This window comes from Mustela nivalis (genome assembly GCF_964662115.1).
Source record: "Mustela nivalis genome assembly, chromosome: X".
NCBI classification, from domain to species: domain Eukaryota; kingdom Metazoa; phylum Chordata; class Mammalia; order Carnivora; family Mustelidae; genus Mustela; species Mustela nivalis.
The window spans coordinates 62,892,207-62,902,995 of record NC_139040.1 but is presented as its reverse complement, the minus strand read 5'-3'; the positions used below and the strand labels follow the sequence as shown (position 1 = coordinate 62,902,995).

At 37.8% G+C, this 10,789-nt stretch overlaps 1 protein-coding gene across 2 annotated transcripts; it reads right to left on the bottom strand.

Moving 5' to 3' along the window:
- Positions 1–1,959: 1,959 nt before the first annotated feature.
- Positions 1,960–10,376, bottom strand: TAF9B (TATA-box binding protein associated factor 9b). 2 transcript variants are annotated; one of them, XM_082716033.1, is made up of 7 exons: positions 10,254–10,376; positions 9,537–9,618; positions 9,096–9,232; positions 8,886–9,020; positions 7,789–7,864; positions 5,008–5,118; positions 1,960–4,139 (listed from the first exon to the last, which is right to left on the bottom strand). In XM_082716033.1, the coding sequence occupies exons 1-7, from the start codon at positions 10,302–10,304 to the stop codon at positions 3,979–3,981; spliced, it is 753 nt and encodes a 250-aa protein (XP_082572159.1). In that variant the 5' UTR covers positions 10,305–10,376; the 3' UTR covers positions 1,960–3,978. The 2 variants fall into 2 exon arrangements, with proteins under 2 accessions (XP_082572159.1, XP_082572160.1); XM_082716034.1 differs by lacking the exon at positions 5,008–5,118 and having other exon boundaries at positions 10,254–10,369.
- Positions 10,377–10,789: the final 413 nt, after the last annotated feature.

Sequence of the window (10,789 nt, the reverse complement as noted above, 5' to 3'; positions counted from 1 at the left end):
TCTGATTGATTTATTGTCCTTGTAACTTTCCCTTCTTTTCCTCTTCCCTGCCATTTTAATGGCGTTTTGGGAGTGAGCAAAGGTAAACATGGGATTTCAAAAGGCCACGTTTAATCAGAATTTCTCTGCTGGACATTTTACATTGGATGTGTATTTCACCTTTATGAAGAGAAATAAATTCTTGGAGGCTCACAGAGCTACGAAGGCCACAGCAGGGATTCAAGTAGTCCAAGTGTGTCTGATTCCAGGTTGCTTTTTCATTGTGCCTCACTCCCACAAAAATGATCCTTCTAGCCTAGGATTATTTGATTAACTCCGGAAAGAAGAGCAGAAGAAATTTCTGGTGGTTGCTTTAAACAAAACCATTCTGAAGGCTTGAATTTTTTAAAAAAAAAATTCATTAATACTATCCCCATAATTATAGATAATTTAAAAATGTACCCTGTTTCTGCATACCCCTAATGGTACACTATACCCTGGTATGAGAAGCAGGAATTCTAGTCTGTTCTTTTTAGAGAAGGCCAAGAGGTGCTACCCATAGGTCTGGCAAATTAATGTTGTAGCCTGGCTAGAACTAGAGCATACTAATGATCAACTTTCTTCCCCTACCGGTTAGCTTTCCCCCAATATTTTATTACTTCATATGTACAGAGGGATTAAAAGAATTGTATAAATACCATAAACCTGCCAAGTCATTCATCCATCTCTGATTGTACCTTTTAATACTTTCTTGTAGACTCTGCTTCTAGGATCATTCCCCATTTATTTGGGTTATTAATTGAGAAAACAAATGGGGAAACACAACATTTGAATACCTGTGATATGCCTAGGAAATCTAAGAAAGCTTTTATGTCTGAAGGAATTTACAACCTTCACAACCTAGTTGACAAAGATAACATATAACAACTTGTGAGTACGTGAACTAGAATAGTAAAAGGATGTGCTTCCTGATTTAATACAGAATTAAGAATTATTGATAAAATACTGCAGAGACTTAGGCAGGCATAAGTGTAGCAGATTCAGTTTTAACCTCCAGATAATAGATGTGTATGACTGTACAGAGAAATTGAGTCTTTGTGTCATGACTAATTCAGTCTGTTAAGCTCAGTGTTCCCTATTTCCCTTGTTTTCCTTTTTATGTCCAAAACTTCCCTCTAGCACATGATACAAATGTCAGAAAGGGGTATAAAATGAGAAGACACCGTTCTCCTACATCACTCCCCTAGCACCAGTTTCCCTCTTTAGAAACAGGTACTATAAGACTGGTTTCCCTCAGTCTAGGGCTCCATAATGCATATAAAAACATTTCCATGTATGCATATACATATGAATTTAAAAATATATATGGCAGTATATTATACACTGCTTTGTACCTGCTGTTCTGATTAGTGTTGTCTTTCCTAACTCTTGAGTACTTCCCTTCACTCTGGACTCCTTAGAATCAGTGTCCATTATGTTTTCTCTTTTCCCAACATACTGGCTGTATTCCTATATTCATAATCAGATAAAAGACACTTGTTTCCTACTTGTAAAAGTAAGAACATGGGACCACAATGTCCTTCACACATTTACTATCAGGACCTCTTTAAAAAAATTCCACCTGGAAGCTAGAGGACAAGAATGGCCTTGAGTCATTCTAGAAGCTATTTTAGGTAGACATAATTAGGGAAGGGAGTTCTGCAAGATAAAGCAGTCTTCGTTTGAAGACTGGCTGACCTAGCAAGTGCCTCAGTTACGTGTATAGATTCTTACCAAAGACAGCATGTATGTTTTTAACAGATTTAACCCATACTCAATTTACTTCGCTTTACTGTGAGTCACATGCTGCTTCCAAATAAAGGCAGGCAATTCCCTGATTTACAATTTAAGTCACCCATTAAATCTTAATTGCTTTTGGGACCTTCAAGTTACTGGATCTTACTCATTTTCCTTGAATCCCTTAAAAATGAAAGATAAATGGTAAGTTCAACTTTTTATTAATAATCTCGGAACAAATACATTAACAATTTCTTAGAGTTACAAACCACTTTACAGTTCTGAAGGGAATTTTCACATATACCAATTAAAACCTCACAACATCCCTGTGAGGTAGGCAAGGTCAGTGTTGTTTCCCTATTATTGAGAACGAGGCTCAGAGGTGAAGTAAGGTCACACAGCTGGTAAATGATGGAGCCAGGAGTAGAACCTAGGCTTTTTGACATGCTGCTTCCCTGAGAACATTCAAGTAATGATACTCTATGCTATATAATGAATATTTTTCTCCTATGATGATCAGATCTGTTTTTGTAAGTTTGATAACACCTTTTTCCTACTATCCAAAAAAACTCAAACTGTGATATGACATGTGTTTTCTGTCACTGGACTCTTTCAGTGTGTCAAGCACCATTCCAGTATGAAACATTCTTGGTGTTTTAAGTTTTGAGGATCCTTGGCTGTAAGTTCTAAATTGCGATATGATATGAAAAATTTTTTAGAAAATTCTGCAAAAGTAATTTCCTATATTGAATGTCAAACTTACTTAAAAACAAGAACCCTGTTTGGGGCACCTGGGTGGCTCAGTGGGTTAAGCCGCTTCCTTCGGCTCAGGTCATGATCTCAGGGTCCTGGGATCGAGTCCCGCATCGGGCTCTCTGCTCAGCAGGGAGCCTGCTTCCTTCTCTCTCTCTCTCTCTGCCTGCCTCTCAGTGTACTTGTAATTTCTCTCTGTCAAATAAATAAATAAAATCTTTAAAAAAAAACAAAAAAAACCCCCCCAAAAAACCAAGAACCCTGTTTATATTTTTGAAAGCTTTGTAGTCTTTCCCACTAAGATGTTTATATGTGTACACATGGAAAATAGGGAAAGGTATTTAGCAACATTACTGGGAAGCCTACGCATAGCACACCTAAGTGCAGGTCACATTATATTGACTTGTTTTTGTTGTTGGCCTTCTAGAGGAAGGAAAACCATTATAGAACTTTCAGATCTGCTCCCATCTCATATATGATATCCTCAGCAACAAGCTAGAAAAATGAATTATACCAATAGAAGGGTTCAAGTAGTAGTGATTGTAGCATATATGTATGTGGTAGAAAGGAAGAAAAAAACTTGCTCTTCAGTGGTTTTTGCCTAGGTCCAGTGTAATTATACTTATCAAGGCAGATTTTAAGCTATAGCATCATCTTTGCTAAATTCAGAAATGTTAACTTTAGAAACATGAAATAGAATTACAGACTTGGAATATAAGATAAACCGTAACTGACCCCAAACTACGTGTTAAAGGCAGAGTAAAGCTCAGCATAAAAGGCAATGGATAAAACTCAACTCCTCTGGTATAAAGAGAAAAACAGTAAAGGCATGTAAAGCAGGTTTTAAAAATAGGAAAATGACACTGAGCTGTATAACTGTACCATCTGGAATTACACTTTTAAAACTCCAGTTTTAGCCTTCTGAGAGTATTGGGAGAAACTTAAGCCTCTGGGGAAGAGGTGGTACAGAAAATGAATGGGATCTAGAAATGGGGTTGAGGACATGGGAGGTTAGGGAACACCAAGAAACAAATACTCCAAATGAATATAAAACCCCTTCAAAATCCATCCTTTCCAAAAAAAAAAAAAAAAAACTTCGGTCAAAAAAGTGGTGAAAACAAAAATTATGACTATTTTACCCTATAAGAGAAAGTAGTATTTAAATGTGTATTAGAAATTATGCTGTTAAAAGACTAGTCCACTGATCAGGCTGTAGAAACTGAAAACAATCAAACATTAATCAAAATACTAAGAAACAATTTTTTTTACTTGAGTCCTAATGAGAAAACACTGGTATGGTTACCTAAGATATCTAACAATTTAAAAAAAATTAACAGTTTAAGCTAATAGGAAAAATAAATCTACATTTAAGTTTTCTAAGATAAAACTTGAGAAGGTAGAGAATACTCTAGTTCAGTACAGTGGGCTCCAAACCAATTACACTTCTGAAATATATCTTGATTGTACTCCCTACATAGTATCATTATCATCATCATCTTCATGTTTTCTCTTCAATGGGTTTGATTCATTGGGCATGTTCTGTGATGAAACCATGTTGGTAATAAGAATATTTTTGGGCCCAATTATTGAAGGATTAATCAGAACATTCTGAACTGCAGTTGTTGCAGGAACTGTAAACAGGAGAAAACACTCTCAAACTGAATCACCCAAAATCAGAAACATGGTAATTAGTAGTCAACAAGGCTAAGTATAATTCTGATAAACAATTTTCATAGCATGAATTGCAACCACATCATAGAAACTTGGGTATTTATGCTGCATTAAAAGTTGAATAAAGTTTTTTTAGTACTTGAAAGTACTTAAACTAGTATCTAGACACATTAAGAAGTTTTTTTTAACTACCTAAAATTTTAGTTAGTACTTAGCCATGAGAAGCAGTGCCTGGGACTCACCATGGAACATACTAAAGGCACATATTCAGGGTCAGTTATCACATTTCCCTTAATATGCCAATATTTTATGTAAGTAGTTTACTATGTATAGTTAGGTGTTATAAGATAGAAAATGAAATACATGCAGTAAAAAGTACTAGTAACAGTTCTACTTATATATTACTCCAACTTTATTCCTTCCATGAAGTGAGTAAAGGTATAATTTTTGTCTGGTGTACACTATATTATTTTCTTGAGCTTTAACCTTAAGTGCTTTTCCCTGCAGATGCCTTATATTTGTGGACCCCAGCTTATTTTAATTCAGTGTTCTTTGAGAATCTGATGGTCATACTGAATACTGTTCCCCTCCCAAAACATTATATATATGTAAAATTTCATACAATTTTAGTAGTGGGCTCATTGACCCTTTTGAAGAACCCTGATGTGGAACATGACTGCCATCTTCTGGGATGCAATTAAAACAACTCTTGCTGTAGGAATACAAACTGTTCTAGAATCACAAGTTACTCTCAAATTTTAAAATAAAAAAAACACTTAGAAAAGAACCACCACTTTCAAATCCCCCCATGCATGCCCATCATGTTACCTGATTTGACAGGTGTGGACTGAGAGGGTGGAATCTGCACTGTATATCTTTGGCTTGTCACTGACACTGGAGGTACGGCTTTATTTGGGACAGACGCTGTTTGCGGGGTTGCTGTGGTTGTAATTAACAGACCATGTTAGTTACATGACTTCTGTTATATGGGTTTATATTCTGCACTCCTTAGCTTATTAGAAACTACCTTCAAAGTACAGGGAACTGATGAAAGGTGAGAAAAAAAATCCAAAATAAGCAAAGTACAAGCTCAATAAATTAGATGCTAAAAGTTCAGGATAGCATAGTGGTAAAGAATGTAGGCTCTGGAGCCTACCTACTTGAGTTTGAATCTGGGCTTTATCACCTACTAGCTGGATATCTTTGGGAAAGTTACTTAATCTTTTAGTACTTAAGTTTTCTCACCTGTCAAATGGGATAACAGTTACTTGGATTGTTGTGAAAATTAAATAATTAAAATAATTTCTGTAAAGCTCTTAAAACAGCATCTGACACTGAATTTTAGCTGTATGAAGTTGTGAAATTAAGTGTCTAAGCTGGCAGAATAAAGACCCAAGTTTGGTATTCATTATGTTAAATGGCACTTTTAATCTCTGTCTTTTATGAGAATTAGAAGATGTCTACTAGGCTTGTGAAGCTAAATCAACATATATCTAACAAAAGGCTATCAAATATACCCACTTGTGGTACCCATGTGGGTATCAAGTATTTTTTTAAGCAAAAAGGGATGTTGGAGATAATTTAGTCCACTCCCCCATCTTAATTCTACCCATTATTCCAGGTACAACTCAGATACCACCCTATTTTATATAATACTCTTGATTTGCTCAGAAGTCATTGCCTGCCTCTGTAATTCCCTTGTCATAGAAGCCTTTATCAGTATCTTACCCTGTTCACTAAATTACAAGCCTTGGCTGACACTTTTTTATCCACAGAGCTTATGGTTTTTGTTCCTTAACTCCTAATAGGCACACAACAAATTTTTGCTTAATGAATGAATTCTGCAAGACTCAAAGACATACACAGACATCATAGCTCTCTTAAAAAATGCATTTATGGAAACATGTCTGTTCCTAGTTTTTCCTTTGGGGATACAGGCTTTCCATACATCCCTTTCCCCTGGAACCAGCAGTCTACCCAGGGAAGAGCTGCCGAAAAAAAGTACAACTATCCTTCCTAGGGACAAAGAGAAAACCTAAATGGGGGAAGAAAGCTCACAGGTACCCAGGAATCTGGCTTTAGTGCTTTCTCTCCGCAGCTCAGGAGGTGAAGGCCTTACTCTAACATATCTTCATTCCTAGGCACGTTTTCTGATGCATTAAGGGTCAGTTCAAAGAATTACATCAAGGTTAGTGAAACAATACTCTATATTTTGTCAAGGAATTCACAATAGGTAGATGATTTCTTGGTTTATCACAGGGATTTGTTAACATTTAAGTAAGTATGGACTTTCATCTTTAAAATTGAACACAGCAGATGCTCAGATCTCGAATGCTTTATAAAATTCATTTTTTAAAGTTTAAAACTAGTATCTTTAATGCTAGATTTCTGCAGCTCCCTCATTATAGATTAAAAAAAATCTCAAATATGCATAGTAAATGTCTAACTGGGATAAAAATCACAACTGACAACTAAAATTGGTTTACTTGTCAACATGTGTAATGGTTTACCACAGCCTAGAGTTTAAAAAAAAAAAGTATTTGCTGAAGTAGTATGAATCTGCAGATAAACAGTATATGACCAAAAAGTCACACAAATTATATATGCAAATTTCTGTCCACAAAGATAACATGCGGGTAAATTATAAGTGTACAACTAATACTATATACCAGGTTGGTTTTAGAATGTTGACATGAGAATATGAAGAGATTTTCTACACACTGCAAAAAATCAAATGCTGCTTACATTAGAGCTATATGACATCTGTAGGACTCAAGTTGTAAGCCAAAAGAGCCAAAAAAAAAAAAAAACCCCAAACAAAACAAAACAGGTCAAAGAGAAGGATTCTTTCTGAAAATACTTTGATTATGAAAGAAATCTGGCAGGAATATAGGACCAAAAAAAGTCAGGAAATCTAAATCCATTTTGTTTTCCTTATTCCCTGAACAATAACATTAAAAAAAACCCCATAATGGTTTCTAAATACTATTCTCCATTAAAAGGAACCAAGGCTCTTAGGAGAAGTGGCTGATAGGGTTGGGGTAAAGAAAATTAAGGGGAGCTTAGAGCATCTTGTGCCAGGAAACAAGAAATACTCAAAAGAATGATGGAGATCTGTCACAAAGGGCACAGGAGACAGCTTGAAGGGGCAATATAGTTGATAATCTTTTGAAAAAATTAGTATTAAAAACTGATTTTTTTCTTTGAAATACTTAAGCTTTTTGTACATTTTAAACTTTTTTTTGGTTGCATTCTCTTGCCAGCTTACTCAAATTAATTTCTCAAAACAAGCAGGCTATTGCCATGAGTGTTTGGAAACGATTTGTATAGAAGGCAGAAAAAAACACAGCTTAAAACGGTTTTTGGTACCTAGTTTATACCAACAACAATGCTGGGTAATGTCTAATTCTGTACTCATTTGGGATAAGATACTCCTTGTGGCTTTCTAATAAAAATACATATTTATAGTTTTACTAGAGGACGAGTAAATGGATCAATGTCAACACACTCTTGGGAATTTCTGACTCAGCTTTTGACTTGGATTATAATTCAAAATCAAGTGCTGAAGCACTTCACCAGGCAGAAAAGGCATTTCCTTCTCTCACTTACCTACAGTAGGAGTGGAAGGTCTGCTACTAACAGCACCAACACTTAACCGCGGTACTAGTCTTCCCTGGTTAGGTCCCTAGGGGATTTAAAAAACTACTTTTAGTGTTTAGATCTGACCCCTAAACTTAACAGGAATGAAGTTAAGATTGTTGATGTGAGTTATTAATGGATAACCCTTGGCAAGAATGTCCTGTTTTTGTTCCATTAGTGTTCTAAATCCAACATTTAAACTAGGGTCTTCACAAACATCTATATTTCTACAGAAACATGGATATGAGCACACAAACATAAAATTTTTTATAGTATTTAGGTTTAGGGTAGAGTCTTACTTGGGGATGACAGCTAATCTCCTTCATGATTTTTAATCTTAACTAGTTAATATCTTAACCTAAAAAGAAAGATACTCTCTTAGGGCAGAATGTCAGACAACAAAGGCAGCTAGCTGAATTTTGGGAAAACTTTTTCATTGGTGGGAGAGCCTTAGGTCATATTTCAGAAAGCCAGTCCAATTCCTCATGGTATACCATTTACTCTGTTACCAGGTGCCACAAACAACTGAAAAATATATAAATACTGGGAGTTAAGTAAGATTGTGCAGTTCCTAATGACAGGTGCCAAGAGGTTATGATGGGTTTCTTGGGTCTGATGTACAGTGTGAATAAATGCTTGCTTGCAGCTCTTAGCCTTTTTCAATCAATGAAGCACTTTTTTATTAATATTTTTCTTTGTAATGTAACATTACAATGTTACTCCTAACAGGCACACAACATAAATACTGGGAGTTAATGAGACCTGGGAATCAGTCCCAGATTTGCCACTAATTCCATAGGTGAATTGAGGATTAGTTCCCTGATGGGAAAATTAATTGTTGAGTTAGATGAACACTAAAGTTCCTTTTCGCTCTAAAAATCTTGCACCTTGTATTTTAACAAAGTAGCTAATTGCAGACATGGTATTTTCAAGGCTATACATGTAAAAAATCCTAGTAAATCATCTGAGTCTTTAACCCACTAATCCATCTACAGGACTATGCATTTTACAAATTCCCCTAACACATATCACCTTTTAAAAAAACTAAGCTGACCAGAAATTCTTACCTTTTTAATTAAGGACTTCAGCCTGTAGTTTGGAGCTGTTAAGCAGTACCTGTCAGGTGGCAGTCTGGGTCCTGCATATGGCTTAATCAGTGGTAAAGGGGTTTGATTTTTCTGCCTTGCAATATCGAGTAAAAACTAAAAAAAAAGTCCTTATTAGAACTACAATTTAAGAAATTTTATGTAAAATGAACTTCAAATAAGTTTGCTCACATCTCTTGGAGGAGGAGAAGTAAAAGATTGATCAGCCCGACACTGGATTGCCAGTCTCACATCATCTGCATCAACATTAGGTTTCTTAGCATGGCTTGAATAAATTTTTGCATCATCCAGAATTGTAGTCACATATCCTTTAAGAACAAAACACAATGAAGCATTAAAACAGCTTAATATTTAAGGTCACTTTTCTTAACGGGAGGTTCTACTGACTTCTAGAAAGTTTATGAATTTTGCTTCTAGTATCTAATTGTCCTATCTACATGGCCAATTTTAAACAGCATGGTATAAATAACACTGTCCCCTTAGCTTGAGCTCTCTTACTGCTTTAGGCTGCATTCTGTGATACTGTTCAAGCAATTTAGTTGAAAATGTTCTTAAGATAAAACAGTGTTTTCAAATTCACAAGTTAGGCAAATTTTTGTTTTGTTAACTTACGGAAAGCAAATTCCAACATTTGATTTATAACCCTTGGTTCATACTCCGTAATTCCCATATCCTTCAGGATTTGTGCCATCACCTGTGGATTCGAATAAAAACGCCAGATGCATAATCTAGGTACTGGAAATCAAGACTGGACCAAAGGTAGTATTTATGATAAAAGTTCCCCTTTCTCTGGGCTCCAGACTTTTACTCATATACTTTTCCTCTCCAGTGTCAGGGTCACACCAAAAGCCGTCCTAACTAACCTCTGCTGAAAACTTTATTTTTTGGCGGCGGGGGGGGGGGTAGGGTGGGGTGGGGCGGGGGCAGAGATAACAAAAAGGCCCGGGTTGGCTTTCCCCAAGAAAAGAGAGGGGAGGCTACAGCTGGTTGTCATATTCCGATGCAGCGATGGGGGAAGCTCGCAGCAGAATACTAGGCGCGAGAGTCAGGGCTCTCAGACCTGGCGAGACGACAAAGCGTTTGGGGCCCAAGGCCCAGGAGACAAAGCAGGGTGGCTGGACTAAACACTCCGGCAGGCCTTAAGCCACCCCCTAAGCGGGTCTGCCGGGGTTGCGGGAGAAGTGCCCCGGGGTCCAGGGCACCCCCGTATCCCACTCCTTCTGGTCGCCCCGATTGGGCTGAAGCGGGCACGTGAGCCCGTCCTGAAGCCCTCCGCCAGACCCTAGCCGCGCCTAGCTTCCTGCCCTGCCTCTCATCCTTCGCACTTACCAAGGCATCTCTCGGAGCGTTCTTAGGAGGCGCCATCTTGCCGGACTCCATGTTATCCTGCCCCTCGTCATCCGGGGAGAGAGGGCTTCTCTCCGGCTCCTCGCTCAGGCTCCACCCCTGCGGGGTGTGGAAGGCGGGGTTACAGCGCCGGGCCAGCAGGCTGCTACTTTGAAGCTGCTACTCAAAGGGGTGGAGTTTGAGGGTAGCAGGGCTATCAGTGGAGCGCGGGCTCAGGAGGATTGGAATGGACAGGTGAGTCTTCCCTGAGGAACTCTCGGCCAACATTTGGAAGAGCCAAGAAGCTCATTTTTCTAGAGTAGTTCTCCGGGAAAATGTACCAAATGGGTCACCTTTGTCTTTTCTGGGACCCCTCCTCACACCATCGCTGCTGCTACTCTGGCCCTTTCCATTTCCCTGCAATGCCCGCAGGGGCTCCCTCCACCTGCCCCTGTGATAGGGTTGGGGGGGGGCACCCAGTTAAATTTGTCAGATCCACGACGAATACATTTTTCCTAAAGTCTATCTCTAGTATTACA